At 41.8% G+C, this 18,152-nt stretch overlaps 1 protein-coding gene across 1 annotated transcript in view; it reads right to left on the reverse strand.

The window, feature by feature from the left end:
* Positions 1-602: 602 nt before the first annotated feature.
* The window catches only part of LOC117251814 (collagen and calcium-binding EGF domain-containing protein 1-like), a 46,661-nt gene continuing 29,111 nt past the window's right edge, over positions 603-18,152 (reverse strand). The window contains exons 3-11 of the mRNA XM_033618375.2: positions 12,028-12,080; positions 8,507-8,641; positions 8,028-8,165; positions 7,324-7,457; positions 6,857-6,971; positions 6,297-6,436; positions 4,219-4,254; positions 3,691-3,726; positions 603-3,296 (exon numbers count right to left, since the gene is read on the reverse strand). Of these exons, the coding sequence (XP_033474266.1) occupies positions 3,108-3,296; positions 3,691-3,726; positions 4,219-4,254; positions 6,297-6,436; positions 6,857-6,971; positions 7,324-7,457; positions 8,028-8,165; positions 8,507-8,641; positions 12,028-12,080 (976 nt within the window). The 3' untranslated portion in view covers positions 603-3,107. The remainder of the gene's footprint in view (positions 3,297-3,690; positions 3,727-4,218; positions 4,255-6,296; positions 6,437-6,856; positions 6,972-7,323; positions 7,458-8,027; positions 8,166-8,506; positions 8,642-12,027; positions 12,081-18,152) is intronic.

Raw genomic sequence — 18,152 nt, forward strand, 5'->3', positions numbered from 1 at the left:
GAGAATAAATGTTGGCATTACAGTATACGTTTCTGCAACCCATGGATATGTGACATTTGTATGTTTCACATGCAGAGGATATGTTGAAACTTAATGTTTCATTACCTCCAGTTTTTAATTTTATGTTGTGACAATGCTGGTTAACTTTTGGTGGGTTTAGGCACAAACACCACTTGTTTAGAGTCATGTTTTAACTTAAAATACCCAGATTTGTTGCTAGGAACGTGGCAAGAAAAGCCCCGACCGCTTATTAAAAAACACCCACTTTTATTTATTGGTCTTGAACAGTGGTCTGCTGCCCTCTTGCCTAGTTGTGATGCCATCTTCTTCTCACTCAGCTCATATACATGTAATCTGAACTACATCACCTTAGAAACACTGATATAATACATACCTGTAGTTTGCAGAAATGTACAATGCCAACATGTATCCTGGCAACTGGACTGTGTTAATCTGCAAAACCATAAATCTGTCTTTATGCTAAGCTTGGCCAACCGGCAGCTGGTTGTAGCTTTACATTTAATGGACAGAGAACAGAGCGGTACTGTCTCAGCTAACACTTGTAAAGAAAGCAAACCCTCATACTTCCCACAATGTCAAACTTTTCCTTTAATTGGTTTATTTATGACTCCATCTTCTTTATTTTATTTTCAGTATTTGAAATAAACCACTGACCTGCATGACACAATATGCACTCACCTTTGCCATGCTTCATCAGAACATACAATGTTTATTACTTTAATTTGATGAGCCATTAACAAAAAATAAACATTATCATACAAATCTAGATTAAGATAAAATTTTATTAAGCAGTGAGTTAGCCCTTGTTGGCTGGTCCTTCACAGTAAAAAACTTTCAGGCAGCCTTCTTTCTTTGTGTCTCTTGTTTCTGGTCAACTCCTGAGTCAGGGTGTGAAAATATGTGCCCCTGAAACTGCTCCCTTAAAGGACAACTTTGGTATTTTTCAACCTGGGCCCTATTTCCCCATGTGTATGTGTGTGTATGATTCATGGGTACAACTCGTTCTAAAATTGGTTCAGTATTGAGGGAGGCGGATGCAACCAGGAGCCACTAAACGAGCTAAAACGGTAACGGGGGCAAATGCATCCTGTATAAGTTTGCGCATTAAAAGTGCTTTTTTTTGCTGCTGACTGGTTCAGATTGCCAGTGCTTTGAGTGCTATGAGCACTATGAGCGGAGTCAGCTGTCAGTCAATGTTGGAGCAGAGAGGGGGAGGGCTGCCCCACTGGGTACTGTAAGTGAGTATGTGTGTATGAAGTGTGTGTTTTTTTGCCACTGACTGGTTCAGATCGCCAGTGCTATCTCTGTAAATAGCATACTAGCTTTTCCCTTACCTCTGGGCTGTGTGATGTCATGAGCTTTGCTCCACTGTGTCTGTAGCTCTCTCTACTCGTGGGACAGCCGTTGTCTTGAGGAAGAGGTGTTTCGGGATTGGATGTCTTCTCTTCTTCGGCTGGCAGCAATCATCTTGGGAGAAGTGAGCACTGCAGACCCGATGGTCTGCAAGGCGCAGTGTCTGGAGAGGAGTGTTAGCATCCATTTGTAGCACAACTAGCCACAACTTCAGCATCTCACCATCCGACAAAGGCAGCCTATGAAAGCTGTATGGGGTGTTGTGCGACATCCTGTTCTTGAGTTCGGGAAAAAAGCCCGTTTATTTGAGCACTCCAAAAACTCCGGTAACACTCCAGGGGGTAGCACGTAAAAGACTCCGTCCTCTGACTCTGACTCTTCTAGCGTAACACACACACTTCATACACACATACTCACTTACAGTACCCAGCGGAGCAGCCCTCCCTCTCTCTGCTCCAACACTGACTGACAGCTGACTCCACTCATTCTCTCTCTCCACTCAGAGATAGCACTGGCGATCTGAACCGGTCAGTGGCGAAAAAAAGCACTTTTATACGGGACGCATTTGCCCCTGTTACCGTTTCGCGCCTCAATACTGAACCAATTTTAGAACGAGTGGTACCCATGAATCATACGCACACATACACATGGGGAAATAGAGCCCAGGTTGAAAAATACCGAAGTTGTCCTTTAAGGTCTTTTGTAAAAAGAATATGTTCACAGTCAACTTGCCTGAATAATATACGGGTTATAAAAGTCATTTTAAAATGTGAGTATCTGTCTCCCTGAACCTTTCCCAAAACATAAATCCATAGAATGCTTTTAATTGAATTTAAAGTGTTTTATATCTATAACTTTTAAGTGAAATATTTCATACTGCCTGTTATTTCTAAGCAGCACACACCAGCAGCTTCTCTTTATTTTAAATGTACCATCAAAAGACTTCTACCAAATTTAAGACCTCTCTTAGATTATATCTAGATGAACATATTTTGTGGTAATTTTGTTTAGTCCATTATACTTGAACTTGAGTTGTTTAATTGAACAGTAAAAAATACATCAGGCCGTAATGTTTTTGTCCAACAGTACTGGATTGTAACACTCATGAATCCCATGAATTAGTTTCTGAAGATGCCTCTGAGTGGAGAACATCTGCAGAGCTCAGACTCGAGTGCTGGATACTGCAGGCAGGTGCAGGGGAGGCTCACAGTGCAGGTCCTGGGTCTTTGTACCAACGCCCTACAGGCAAACTGTCAGTGGCAGCAGAGCCTCTATGGACAGACTCAGGAACGGGAAGAGATGTAGACGATAAAGTTCATCGTTTGAAGTGGTTCAGCTCAGAGGCACAGCTTAGAGACTCAGACATAAAGGCACACACTGCATCTTTCTCACTCTATGTCCTGCACACACACACACACACACACACACACACACACACATCCCATGCCCACACCACAGCATTGAAGAGACAGCCAGACAGTGCTTGCAGTGGTTAAGAGAGTCTGTAGTCCAATTTTAAATCCATGTATATCTCTCTGTTTTACTGTCTGTGGCAGTGTCCAGAGTGTCATTAAGGCTCCTTGCCCAGTTCATCACAGCTGTGTGGTTAGGGATTATTTACAGGTTGGCACTTTGACCGCCAGCATCCTTTATCAACAAAGAAAGAAAGAGTCAAGTTCGGTGTTTGTCTTGCTGGGTTTGAGCGACTGCTACTGTGGGCGGGATGTCAGAGGTCAGGTACTGAGCAGGAGATCTCCTTGTCCAGAGCCCCACTCTACAAAATCCATTTCCCCGCTGGAATGAGGAGGACTGTCCAGAGAGATGCCCCTCCGCTCCCCAAACACCTTCTCCTGCAGCTCAATTATGTCATTGCGGATGTCAGCCATCATTAGCAAAAGGAAGTCGAAGGAGCCGGGTGGTCCCTGTGGATGGAAGACGGAGTAAGGGATTGATTAATATGCTCTGCATTTCATTTGTCACTGGGTTCGACAATCAGTAAACTGGGTTTCCTTTTGGAGGTGTGAGGCCAAACAGCCTTTTTTTCACAGCAGACAGTTTGGCATGTCGTAGCAGGAAAACTGATTAAAATAGTTGAACCAAACCACCAACCCAAACCCCCAGTATTTGAAGACCCAGGAAAAAGACTCAGCAACCAACTATCTTCATCCAGAATAACACACTGCACCTTTAAAAAATAACTCTAATCCTATTAGACATAACATTTTGGAAGATGTGACTGGAGCTTTTAAGAGCATGTTCATGAGTATACTTTAAGAATATGAATTTACTTTATGTTTTAACTCTAAATGAACTTACAGGTGGACCTCTGGGACCTGGAGCTCCTCTGTCACCCTGTAGATGAGAAACAGCACAAATTAACCCAATTCTAACAGACACAGCTTCCAAAAACTGTATAAACTACACAGTGCCAAATATACATTTAGAGCAATTTGCTCTATTTAGTAAGGAACAACTCACTAAAGTGTCCTGAAAACTATGTTATTGAGTGTCAGGCAGGTTAAAACTGTAATGATTATTACTGGACAAACATTTTGTAGAGTATAATGTAAATATTGTCAGTGTACTGTTTATCTTTACGAAAGGGACAAAAAAACATGAAATATAGTTTTTCAGAACTGCATGCTGTTAGATTGTAGAACTTGCTGGCCTTTTGTTTTTGGCCCTGTATGTGACCCAGTCAGACAGGCAAAGGAGCAGCTTTACTGGACTCCATTCACTTGGTGACAAGTTTCTAACAGTGTAGCTTCACACACAAATACACATATACACGTACAGACAATAATTAAAAAATGTACAAGTTAAATAAGGATATGTAATAATAACCTTTTGTCCATCTCTTCCTGTTGCTCCAGGTGGTCCCTGCATGAAAGATAAGGCACATGTTTGAGAAGGTTTGTCAAGCTAATAACATGAGGCAGCAGACATTTTCAGCTACAGCTGTGTTTTTCATCCTATGGCAGGTCTGTTTGAAACGTAAGCTTAAGCACTTAAGAGCTCTAAAGGTAAATCTTGGATAATATGTGAATAGATTTGGTAGTTTTTTCAGAGATTAAACATAAAACATAAAATCCCACCATACAGTTTTAAATCAACACTGACTACCTCCTCTCCACTTTTACTTCCTCCCTTTTTTATGGCAACAGGGAAAAGTGGCAGACTGTGGCATCTTGTGTACACTGTCACTTCACCATAGATAGATCCTTGATTGTTCAGGTAAAACCAGTGCTCTTAAACTACACTGCTCAAAAAAAAAAATTAGGTAAACACTTAATTATCACAGTCTAACACCAAGTCAGGGATATCAATCTGTCCATTTAGGAAGCCCAAGTTATTGTGAATCAATTTCACCTGCTTTGATGCAAATCAAAGTGACAACAGGTGCAATGGAGAGACAAAAGCAAGACAACCCCCAAAAAGGGAATGGTTTTTCATGTGGTGGCCACAGACAGTTGCTCTCTCCTTATCCTGACTGACTGATTCTTCTCTAGTTTTGTCTTCTGCTAGTGTTCTTGTCACTGCTGGTAGCATGAGGTGATACCTGCAGCCCAATCAGGCTGCACAGGTAGTCCAGCTCCTCCAGGATGGCACATCCATACATGCTGTCACAAGAAGGTTGCTGAGTCTCCCAGCATAGTCCCAAGAGCATGGATGAAATACCAGGAGACCAGCCTTTACACGAGGAGAGCTGGACAGGGCCGTAGAAGGGCATCAACCCAGCAGCAGGACCGGTATCTGCTCCTTTGTATGAGGAGGAACAGGAAGAGCAAAGTCTGAGCCCTACAAAATGACCTCCAGCAGGCTACTGGTGTGCATGTTTCTGACCAAACTGTCTCCATGAAGGTGGCATGAGGGCCAGACGTCCTCTAGTGGGACCTCACAGCCCAGCACTGTGCAGCTCAACTGGCATTTACCAGAAAACAAAAGAATTGGCAGGTCCGCCATCGTCGCTCTGTTCTCTTCACAGATGAGAGCAGGTTCACACTGAGCACATGTGACAGGCGTAAAAGAGTCTGGAGATGCTGTGGTGACCGTAATGCTGCCTGTAATATCATCCAGCATGACTGATTTGGTGGTGGGTCAGTGATGGTGTGGGGAGCCATATCCTTGGAGGGTCACACAGACCTCCATGTCATGGCAAATGGTACCCTGATTGCTGTTAGGTACTGGGATGAAATCCTCAGAGCGATTGTCAGATCTTACGCTGGTGCAGTGGGCCCTGGGTTCCTCCTGGTGCAGGGCAATGCCCAGCCTCATGTGGCCAGAGTGTGTAGGCAGTTCCTGGATGATGAAGGCATTGATGCCATTGACTGGCCCTCTTGTTCCCCTAACCTAAATCCAATTAAGCACCTATGGGGCGTAATGTATTGGTGCATCCCATGCCACCAAATACCGCCACAGACTGTCCAGGAGCTCACTGATGCCATGATCCAGGTCCGGTAGGAGATCCCACAGGACACCATGTGCTGACTCATCAGGAGCTGAGTCATATTATGAGTTGATAAAAATCATGCAAGTTGAGTCAGCCTGTGATTTCATTTTTTTTACTTTGATTTTTGAAGTGATTTTGATTCCAGCCCAGTTGACGATTTTGGTTTCCACTGCATGTAATTTTGTTCTCAATTTTTTTCTCATTTTAATTTTAAAATGTACATCACTAAAGATTTTTAACTTGAATATTTTTGTACATCAAGATTTGATGTGTGATTTAAGTGTTCCCCTATTTTTTTTTAGCAAAGTATTATTTGTATGACTTGCTGACACACTGGATCATTAGATACACTGAGGATGTGACCTCCAAGTGTTAAGGAACTACTTTGATGTCCTAGGTGGTGGCTCCAGTGGGAAATAAACTAAAAAAACAAATGTGATAACCCGTGCATCATGGAATTTTGTTTTCTTACCACTGGCCCCCTGCGGCCTCTTTTCATGTGCCTCAGGTCAGGCTCTGGACCCATGGGTCCAATGTCTCCCCGTGGACCCCGAGGGCCAGGCGGGCCCCTGTCCCCTGGGTCCCCTCTCTTTCCCGGTTCTCCTGGGTGCCCTGATGAGGACAGATGGATACAGCGATGAAGAGAGCGATTTAAAATTTAGGAGTCATTGGCATCAGAGTGACAAACTGCAACATCACTGAAGGACACCGAGCATTTCTTAATACTAAGCTCCTCACGCAGGTCATTTAAAACCCTTGAGTTTACTTGTACTTAAATTGTTACTGCTTTAATCCTATACATTTTTTTTTATCTCTTTGTGCTTTTATTATTATGTGTAGAGCATTTTCTTTTACTTGATTATTTTTCCGCACACTTCTTCTGCCTCTTTACCTTCCTCCTTTGTGATATTCTAACAACTACACACTGTTGTTGCAGATGTTGCATGCATTAATCACAGACCCTTCCTCTGCACACATCTGGAGCTAGTATTGGATTCAACTTTTCTAACCTTACAGTTATAGCTACATTACCTGGGACCCCAGGAGCTCCTGGGGGGCCGGATAAACCAGGGAGACAAGGGCTATCAGGACTTTTTCCTGTCCTCCCCAGATGTGGCTTGTCACTGCTGTTGGCCAGGCCAGGCACCTACAAAGACAAAGAGGAAATACCAAGTAAGCCGGTAGTAATAGAAGAAAGCCAAGTAAACGTGTGTAGTTTTACACATTTTGATTTATGTCATCCTTTAACCAAATCTAAACCTCTCTTTTACAGTCTCCTACATGCTGAACACATTTACACATTGGCTGAAGAAAGTTGAGTAATCAATCGATGAGTGTTATAAATCATATTATTAAAAAAAATATATCTAAGTGCATTCAAATATTACGTTTACAAAAAGTTGGCAACTGTTTTATCATTTTGGTAAACCATCTACGGATGAATACTATTTGGTTCAATTTTAAGTGGACTTAAAGCCTCTCTAAAGTAGACATGTTACCTGGTTGGCTGACTGTGTGTTTCCCAGCCTTAGTTTTAGCTGCAGCAGACTGTTTTTCATGTTCATAAAGTCCTGACAGGTGAAGGAGCAGGTACCAGCACTCATCAGGGTGTCTGACTTCCCCGTTGAACTCACTGCAAGAACAAACAAAATATGTATTTGAATTTTTTCTGACACAAGTTTTCAGCATGGACAGGCACACTGGGAATAAAACTTCTAATATTCCCATACTGGTGTCCTGAGCAATACAGAGTCAAATCCCACTCAGTCACAGTCAAAGGTCATTTCCAGAATGTGAAATATTTAAACAGTTACTGCACAAAAATGAAAACAACCACCATACCACAATCATCAGAATCATTACATATTGTTAAAATGGACAAATAATCAATGAAGTCATGTACTAATGCTCTAGTTCCCAAACTGAGTGTACCGAACCCCCACTAGGGGTCGCCAGAGCTTTACAATGATTGCAAGGCCTTTTTTTTTTAAATTTTTATCAGTTGTTCTGTACTGTTATTGCTATGCATTGAATATCAACTGAAATATCTATAGAATATTAGTCACGGGTCATCAGGTTACTCAATGATAGAAAAGAGGTCCCTTACCAAAAATGTCAGGAAATACTGTGATGGACACTGATTCAGTTTTCTACTGACTTTCATCCACATGCTGTAAAGCTGAACTGAAAGGTATACACTCACAGTTGTGCACAGGGATGCAGGTGTGTTGGTCCGGTGCGAGTATGTAGCCACTGCGACATCGACACAGAAAGCTGCCCACTGTGTTCACACACTCATGGTCACAGACGTTGCTGCTTGGGTGCTCACACTCATTAATGTCTGTGTGTGTGTGTGTGTGTGTGTGTGTGTGTGTGAGAGAGAGAGAGAGAGAGAGAGAGAGAGAGAGAATAGGGAGAAAGACAGAAAAATTGACATTGTTACAAACAAAATAAAAATCTTTTTTAAAAAATCCCACAAAACAGGAGGGGGGGCTGTTTTTCTATTTAAAGATCCTGAAAAGTCACTTTCAACATGTTACTGCTTTTTAAAGAAGCCATTTGTTTGATGAACCTCTTTTACTATGCGTGTGGATCACTGTGTGAAGAAATGACTAAAAAAACACCCCCATGACAGTTACAGTCAAATGTATTCAACAGCAGAGGAGAAGGGAGTGTACTGACCCAGACAGTAAGGAGACTTGTGGGTACGGTGTCTCTCTCGGTCGAAGCGATAGCCAGGGTAACATGTGCAGACAACTCGTCCAAAGTTATCAGTACACTGCTGCTCACAGGGTGACGCTGCACACACATCCACGCCTGCAGAGAGAGAGAGAGAGAGAGAGAGAGAGAGAGAGAGAGAGGAGGCAGGGAGAACACAGATTGAGCAAGGTATTCAAGAACACTGAAACCAACATTACTGGAATCACACAGGACGCTATCAGTCTTTATCACTACCTCCTTACATTCATTAAGTTCCACATCCACAACTGGGAACTGATCACAGCTTTAACTGTCAGCACACAGACAACTCTACAGGCCAATTTATAAGTGTAAATTATAACATGAGTGAAGGCTGAATTCCATTTAGCGGCTTTGGTTTCAGGGCCCTGGCTCACTGTTATGACTTACTGGGACACTTGGATAGAATGGAGCCATCTTCATTGTCAAAAGCTGTGTCCTAAATCACTCCCTTGTTGACTTATTAACTACTCCCTATTGAAAAACACTCGGTAGTTTACTCTGAAGTGACTGAGCAGTAAACTGAGATTTTTGACACTTTAAAATCACCATTATTTTGTGTCATCACTGGCAGGAGTAGAATCACACCACTGTAATTTGTGTGATTATTGGCAGAAAGCAGTCTACATCCATGAACACTACTCCATAAGGCTTACTCCATGTGTGTAAGTGTAACACTCAGAGTATGGACACAAAATATAATATTGAGTAAATCCAGTTCACTGTACAATAATATAATAGCCAAGTTGTCTACTATGAAAAGGGCCCATTACAATAACCAAACCGACAAGAGCTTTTATCTGCTCCCAGGGCTTTGCCTTGATTACAACCCCTGGCTTGGGCCATAAAAAGTGCAAAAACACTTCACCTTCTTAAATTAAAAGGGAAACAATGATAATTATTGATGAGTTTTCACCATTATTATACAGTTTTCTTTGGCTTGACAGTGTTTACCTTATACTTTGTTGCATGAAATGTACTTTAGATACAAGTTATACTTATACTTATGGATAGACCACAGCAGGCACCGCTGCTGTAAATATTTAGTAAAACTGTCTAATTAAAAAGATATACATCCAGTAGGCCTAACACATGGATCTCAAGACATAGTGGAACATCAGACTGGGCAGTAAACTGATGTGGTCCACATCTGAGTGACTCTGTGGAACTTAGCTGGGGTTAAACTTAAATGAACTGAATACTAAAATGTGAGTAGATCCATAGAGCAATTCGATTTATGAATATAGTATGTGTGTATATACAGTACAGGCCAAAAGTTTGGACACACCTTCTCATTCAATGCGTTTTCTTTATTTTCATGACTAATTACATTGTAGATTCTCACTGAAGGCATCAAAACTATGAATGAACACATGTGGAATTATGTACTTAACAAAAAAAGGTGAAATAACTGAAAACATGTTTTATATTCTAGTTTCTTCAAAATAGCCACCCTTTGCTCTGATTACTGCTTTGCACACTCTTGGCATTCTCTCCATGAGCTTCAAGAGGTAGTCACCTGAAATGGTTTTCCAACAGTCTTGAAGGAGTTCCCAGAGGTGTTTAGCGCTTGTTGGCCCCTTTGCCTTCACTCTGCGGTCCAGCTCACCCCAAACCATCTCGATTGGGTTCAGGTCCGGTGACTGTGGAGGCCAGGTCATCTGCCGCAGCACTCCATCACTCTCCTTCTTGGTCAAATAGCCCTTACACAGCCTGGAGGTGTGTTTGGGGTCATTGTCCTGTTGAAAAATAAATGATCGTCCAACTAAACGCAAACCGGATGGGATGGCATGTCGCTGCAGGATGCTGTGGTAGCCATGCTGGTTCAGTGTGCCTTCAATTTTGAATAAATCCCCAACAGTGTCACCAGCAAAACACCCCCACACCATCACACCTCCTCCTCCATGCTTCACAGTGGGAACCAGGCATGTGGAATCCATCCGTTCACCTTTTCTGCGTCTCACAAAGACACGGCGGTTGGAACCAAAGATCTCAAATTTGGACTCATCAGACCAAAGCACAGATTTCCACTGGTCTAATGTCCATTCTTTGTGTTTCTTGGCCCAAACAAATCTCTTCTGCTTGTTGCCTCTCCTTAGCAGTGGTTTCCTAGCAGCTATTTGACCATGAAGGCCTGATTCGCGCAGTCTCTTCTTAACAGTTGTTCTAGAGATGGGTCTGCTGCTAGAACTCTGTGTGGCATTCATCTAGTCTCTGATCTGAGCTGCTGTTAACTTGCGATTTCTGAGGCTGGTGACTCGGATGAACTTATCCTCAGAAGCAGAGGTGACTCTTGGTCTTCCTTTCCTGGGTCGGTCCTCATGTGTGCCAGTTTCGTTGTAGCGCTTGATGGTTTTTGCGACTCCACTTGGGGACACATTTAAAGTTTTTGCAATTTTCCGGACTGACTGACCTTCATTTCTTAAAGTAATGATGGCCACTTGTTTTTCTTTAGTTAGCTGATTGGTTCTTGCCATAATATGAATTTTAATAGTTGTCCAATAGGGCTGTCGGCTGTGTATTAACCTGACTTCTGCACAACACAACTGATGGTCCCAACCCCACTGATAAAGCAAGAAATTCCACTAATTAACCCTGATAAGGCACACCTGTGAAGTGGAAACCATTTCAGGTGACTACCTCTTGAAGCTCATGGAGAGAATGCCAAGAGTGTGCAAAGCAGTAATCAGAGCAAAGGGTGGCTATTTTGAAGAAACTAGAATATAAAACATGTTTTCAGTTATTTCACCTTTTTTTGTTAAGTACATAACTCCACATGTGTTCATTCATAGTTTTGATGCCTTCAGTGAGAATCTACAATGTAATTAGTCATGAAAATAAAGAAAACGCATTGAATGAGAAGGTGTGTCCAAACTTTTGGCCTGTACTGTACATGTATACACAGTGCGAGTTTTTAGGCACATCCATCCTTAAAAGGCTGTTGTGTTCATGGAGGAACAGTGTTCTCTAGTGGCTGATGTGGATCACTGTTCTGTGAAAGCTTACTACAGTCACTATGCACTAAACCTGTTTGTCAATACTGTTCACACATGTTCATGATCATGATAATGTCCAATTTTCACACTTATAAGATTTTCTTTTTATTTGTATAATACCACCAAAATGTGGCAGTTCTCTGAGCCAAACCTGTGGACAATTTCTTCTTTTGGTTAGCTATTATGTTGTTTGTTCCAGCACACTGCAATGTGCAAGTCATCCAAGACGACTCCTTAAACATAATTAGGCTTCTCCAAAATGTCAAAAGTCAACCATAACATGTGCATTATAATATCTGGACTTCTTTGGAGGTCTACATAGACAAAAGTGGTCTCCAGCAGGCTGCTGCGGCCTGTTTTAATCTACAAACTGCTGTAGTGTAGAAATTATATCAGATTTGGAGCATGTGAATCACATGTGAGTGTGCACGTGCCAAACTTAGAGGTTAGTGTGTATGGTTTACCTACTTTCAGGTATGCACTGGCCCATCACAAACCTGAAACCGTCACAGCATTTCCTCCTGAAAAAAACAACAACAGTAATAATAATCAGAGGTTTGTATTTCTGCCAGCATTTCCCAACCCTTCAACTCATCATCATTACAAGAATAGTTTGACATTTTAGGAAATATGTTTATTTGCCTTCTTGTTGACGGTTAGATGAGAAAATTGAAACCACTTTTGTGTTATTGAAAGCTGTTCTCTGTTGTACATGTCTGCAGTAAATATGAAGCTACAGCCAGCAACTGGTGAGTTTATCATTTTTGTAAACTGACGCGCATCATAGAAAAGGGTGGTGATACAGAAGTATCACAGCCAGATTATATATTTCTGCAAACACTTATAAGCAGATTGTCATTCCAGCTGTGTGAAAGCTTCTGGTCTGCTCTCCCATTTTCACTCCACAGTTAAAAAACTCCATTGATACATGTGAATATATGTGGAAGACTAGCTGCAGTTAAGGCACTACTCATTCTCTTTCTTACTTCTCTTTGCCCCCTGACCAGTACTTGAACCATGACCAAATAAGCAAGTAAAAACTATTACATAAATTCAGTTTTTTAACTCCATTACAGCCTCCACTTTTGTGATGTAAGCGCTCGTAACAGTTCAGTAAATGCAATATTTTTGAAATACAGCATTGTGCAATGAATATTGGGAAACAACTTCTCCTCAAATTGATTTATGGTGTTTGGCAATGACACTCGTCCAGCCATCCTGCAACAATCCTCCACATGTTACAGACATTACAGTTGGAAAAACAAAGAGGAAATGGCTCAGAAACTCAAGCAGCAAGGCCACGCAACAAATATCACACACACACACACACATACACACACTTGGAGAAAAAAGGCAAGAATGCACGACTCCTGTCCTACAAAATGCATGCTGTTACCGGAGGGGAGCTAGCGTGCTGCCTCATTCACAGCCCCCTCAAGACAACAAGTTGCTTTTATTCTCCTCCAGCCTCCATGCAGTGTAACCCTAAATCATTCTGAGATCCCCCCCTCCTCCTCCTGAATGAAAAATAACCTATAAAACGGCGAGGCCGGCCTAAACTGATGAGATCCAGATGAGGGCGGCTTTAATCTGCAGCTTGTAGCTGGGAGTGTTGAGAGGGATGGATAAGGCTGGGCATGGAGCTGAGGTGGAGACAGGAGAGTGAATGCTGAGATGTCACTTGTTCAGTCAGTCAATCAGTCGGTAAATCCATCAATCAGTCATCTCAGTGGGAATAATGCATTACAGATGCAAGTCTGTTCTGAAAACCACTAAAAAGATCTTATCAGTTACCAGCCATGACAGATCCGCATTAAATTAAGTTTCTTCCATTTCTATTATTTTATTGCCACAGCAATCTCTGGCCTCGTGTTATCTCCCATAAAAATGATGCCAATGAGATCTCATTGGAAAATAGCTAAATCGATTTCATGATAGTTTCATATACAGTGTACATATATATATATATATATATATATATATATATATTGTAGATGACTATTTGCAGTAGGCTACAACTGATAAATACTGGGCGGTAGTATCTCAGTCCATAGGGACTTGGGTTGGGAACTGGAGGATTGTTGGCTCAAGTCCCTGTCGGGGCCAAAATATGGAGCGTGGACTGGTAGCTGAAGAGGTGCTAGTTCACCTCCTAGGCACTGCCAAGGTGCCCCTGAGCAAGGCAACAAACTCCCAACAGCTTGGGGCACCCATCCATAGGCAGCCCCCTCACTCTGATATCAGATCCTGTTTGTGAATGTGTGTATATTTCAGGGCTGTGTGTATACAAGTGGAAAGACTGAATTTGTCCTCAGGGATTGATGAAGTATGTCTTCTTGTCAAATCCAGTGTTTCACAGAAATGTGATCGGGCAATATTGACATAATTAAATGCCCTCTGTTCTCTTCGATAAGATGTCTAAACTGTTTCTTTTACTGAAAGGTTAGTGAAGGTAGATGAGAAAATGTGTGTGTGTTAGTCCAATATGTACCAAGAGTAACTTTTATTTCCAAGTTTAAAACAGGATATGGTTTCAATAATTGATACAGGCAAGTTAACAACACTAAACTAGCTGCTCTGTGAGGCTGCACTCAGGCACAGCAGTTCTCTGAGCTAAATGCTAACGTAAGCCTGCTGACATGATCCAATAAACTTGTATAGTGTATTGTCTATGTGATACATATGTGAATATGTGTGTGTGAACTTTGACACCTTCACTGCCAGACTACAGATAAAAGCCTTATCTCAGAGTCTAATACTGTGTGTTCACACTACAAGTGACATAGCAGCAGGCTACACGTCATTTTCAATGAAAGCCGGTGACTTGACGCTACAAACTGACATGTGACATTTGTTGCTGCAGAAGTTTGCTGATACTGATACTATACTGCATCGCACTGCATCCAATGCATCTCCATCTGCATCCCCTGAGGTGCTTTGTGGCAGGTAGCAGACAAACACAAGCCTGTGATGACGTAACTACTAATAAGCACTCAAACAACACTTCAACGACAACTCAGCGATAATGTAGCTGGTCGTGCTGTTGGGTTGACACTTGTAGTGTGAACACAGCGTTAAGCTCCCTCTCGTTTCCTTTGTTTCCCTCTGGATTTATAGCATTAGACTTGGCTCTCACCTCAGCTCTGGAATCTACACGGTCTCTACACATACTTGCAAATCTACAAACCTTTCCCCACACGCTCTTATACACACACACACACACACACACACACACACACACACACATCCTTCCATATTAGGTGAAACCCTAAAGCTAGTGGTAAAGCACCACAAATTTTCACGTTGATCAAAAATGTGAAGCAAGCCAGAGCAGACCAACTGAAAGCTCACACCAGCAACTCACAGAGTAAACAGGAAAAATAAAGACATGAAAGCCAGTGTGAGCCAAGACTGTGGCAAATAGCAGAAAAACAACCCATATCAAAGATCCACAGAGCAGAGAAAGCCAACTGATCTCACACACAACAACACAGGCACATACGCTGATGGGCCGTCTGTCAGTCAGAAATGCAGCAGCCTCGGCAGCTCTCCCCTGGGTGTTTGTGATGGACGGAACAGGGAGGCTGGGGCCTCTGGACAAGCAGAAGAGGTTGGAGGGAGAGATGACCCGTGTGTTTTTGTTTTGGAATGTGAAAGTATGTTGGTCAGACCGGCAACAGGCCCAGTCAACATGACACGGCCTTTAAAACACAGACCATTACATTCACTGGCATCTGTCTTATGTGTGTTTAGAAATTTGTCTGGTGTAGTTCAGTTTTATTTTGGCACGGATATGGACAAAAAATGATAATGGGCACAAAATATTGGCAAAATATCAACAGCCTTGATTGAAAAATATCAGTAACCTACCTTCCAAGACCCAGAACAATCTAACCGTGTGTGTGTTCACATCTGCACATAGAACATGTGTGTTTGTGTGTGTGAGTCTGTGTGAGGGCTGGGATACCATCCAGTAATTGGGTACAGCCTTTTAATGTCAGTCAAGGTTTATTAGTGAGAGCGATCCATGACGCTAGCAAGCTCCCTCTCCTCCTCTCTCCTTTTTCATGTCCTCTCTGTGCACTTTACTTCACTCGCGCTACATCAAGTCTGTGATTTGAAACATGTCGATTCATATTCAGGCCATTCTACCGGCCTCTTGTTTCACAGAGCACCCCATTGGTTCGCTAGTTGTTGACATAATCTCTGTCTCTCTCTCTCTTCTCGTCAGACTGACATGTTGTTGGCCTCACGCTGCCCTCTGTCCATGAAACCTGATGAGGTGTCTGCCTTTTCCATCTTTATTTCATTCAGACGAATATTTTTCTGTCCTCTCAAGACTTGCTGAGGCCAGGAGGATTGTTCAAAGCCTTTAACAGCCACTTTTAAACTACGGCAACCAACAGGACTATCTGTCTGACATGCATCTCTCTGTGCTGAGTTCACTCTTCACTCTTTACACAGTTTTCTTTACCAACATGCAGCTCCAAAATGCACCAATGCAACTGACACACTTCTTACACATCTCTCCTCATGCCTCCATTGTCTCCAATGTAAACACAGCAAAGAAATGCAGTTTGCAGCAATGAGCGAGCAATGGCAAGGAAGAAAAGGACTGCTAGCAAATAAACATGGATGCAAACAATGCAGGATTCAAACACAGAAAAATCAGCTTTGTAACTGTTTTAGTGGGTTAAAGGATACACACAATGGGTTTTAGTTAGAAAACACTGAATGTAAATACAACATTTGTTTATTTACAAGAAAACTCCGCAGGGCACCTTTAAGCTTTAGTTTACATGAATTTGTTTCTGCATGAAATCAGTTCTATCTAATTATTTATCTCTGAGGTTCGAGAACTCTGGGGTTAGCCAACCAGTCGGTTACACTTCTCCATACAGTCATATGGCAGCATGAGAGACTGAATACCTGTTAAACAACTCACAGGGATGTAATAATTCAGTATGTTGTAGTGGTGTCTTATTTGATGTTGCAAAGACAAAGAATGCCAGAAAATGAGCCTGTGTACTTTAACTTTAACTTTCAACTTAAAAAGCTGTACAATAATGAGGCTCCAGTGAAGGTTCAGTCAGGAAGACAATACTTTTCATGCTCAGGCTGTAAGTTTCTTTCTCACCCATTCATTCCTTGCACACATGCTCACTCACTGGGTGTTTCTCAGAGTCAAGATAGGATCCTCAAACGACTGAATTTGAAGGACGCTACGTCATCGACCCTGCCAAAGACTGTTCCAATGTCAAGGATGCTTCCGGATTTCGAGGACTCAGTCCTTCTTTCAGAGAAATTCCAAGGACTGTGTGTATTCCCAGCAGGTATAAAATCCCCTAAATACTTAGTTAGCACACAAGTTGCTGGAAGTGAAAGCAGAGCCTCTTGAATGAAACTTGCGCCAGGGGAGCTCGGCAGTATTTAGATAAATATGTCATTTATTTGGATTAATGTCTCCATGAGTTTTTAACATGCAAGCGTGAAAAAAAATATTGACAGAAACTTCATAATTTATACATTCCAATGTGTCCACTGCCAAATAATGAGATTTTTAAAATAATGTTATTAAGATAAAAACATAAAAGTTTTTAAATGAATCATTTACAGCAGAGATGGACTTTGAGAAACATCCACTACCTATAGGTGTCATTGTCTGGGTAGGTCAGTTTAGTTCACACTCAACCAATAGCACAGCGACACACCTTCTCTGTCAGCATCATCTTACTGTTCCTCATTTTAAATATGGATCTTTCTCTGCTGCAGTTCTTTCCTGCTGCAGTTGTGCTCCCTCACCTCCCCATCACACCTGGTCCTTATGGATTCCTCAGCCTCATCTGCTTCAGCAGTCAGCAGCCTCAGTGTCAGCAGCCACTACCACCAGTGTCTGGACTCCATTGGGGGATTTATCTTGCTGCTGCTCAGATGTCCCTCAATCACAAAATATCTCCTTCTGGTGTCCAAGCACCAAAGACTTCTGTTAAATCTTAATCAGCGCAAATCATCTGTTACTCTGTACACTCATATTCTGTATTAAAATTTATCTTTACTCCATTGTTCTGTCTCTCTTGATTGAACTACTGTCTTATACCATATACCCAGGTAAAGTTTTAGGAAGGTATGACGGTATCAAAAATTAGATACTGCCCAAGCCTATTTGTTAATGTGCACATGAATCTCTGTGTATTCAAATTTGTAAATGTACTCTGTGAACATTTAAGGAATATTTAAGTGTGAGATTTATAAGCATGTAGAAATATAACCACTGGACTGAACTTAAGAGTTTCCTGTTTTTATCATCTATTGAAGACTTTTACCTCATTAATACTTACTATTAATATTTAGTTGTTAAGCACATTTCAGAGTCTTTTACACGTGTTCACATCGTATGCACATTAAGAGATTGGTGTACGCACAAAGGATTTGAGATCTAATTACACAACTCTCTACACACATTAGCTAATAATATTGCTATTCCTGTATTGGCCCTCTACTGACCCATGAGTGTTTTATCAGTTTGTATTGTGCAATAAAATGAAAACAGCCTGACATGGTGACATAAACAAGAAACTAACTAAAGTACACAA

The sequence above is a fragment of the Epinephelus lanceolatus genome, chromosome 2 (assembly GCF_041903045.1).
Source record: "Epinephelus lanceolatus isolate andai-2023 chromosome 2, ASM4190304v1, whole genome shotgun sequence".
NCBI classification, from domain to species: Eukaryota; Metazoa; Chordata; class Actinopteri; order Perciformes; family Serranidae; genus Epinephelus; species Epinephelus lanceolatus.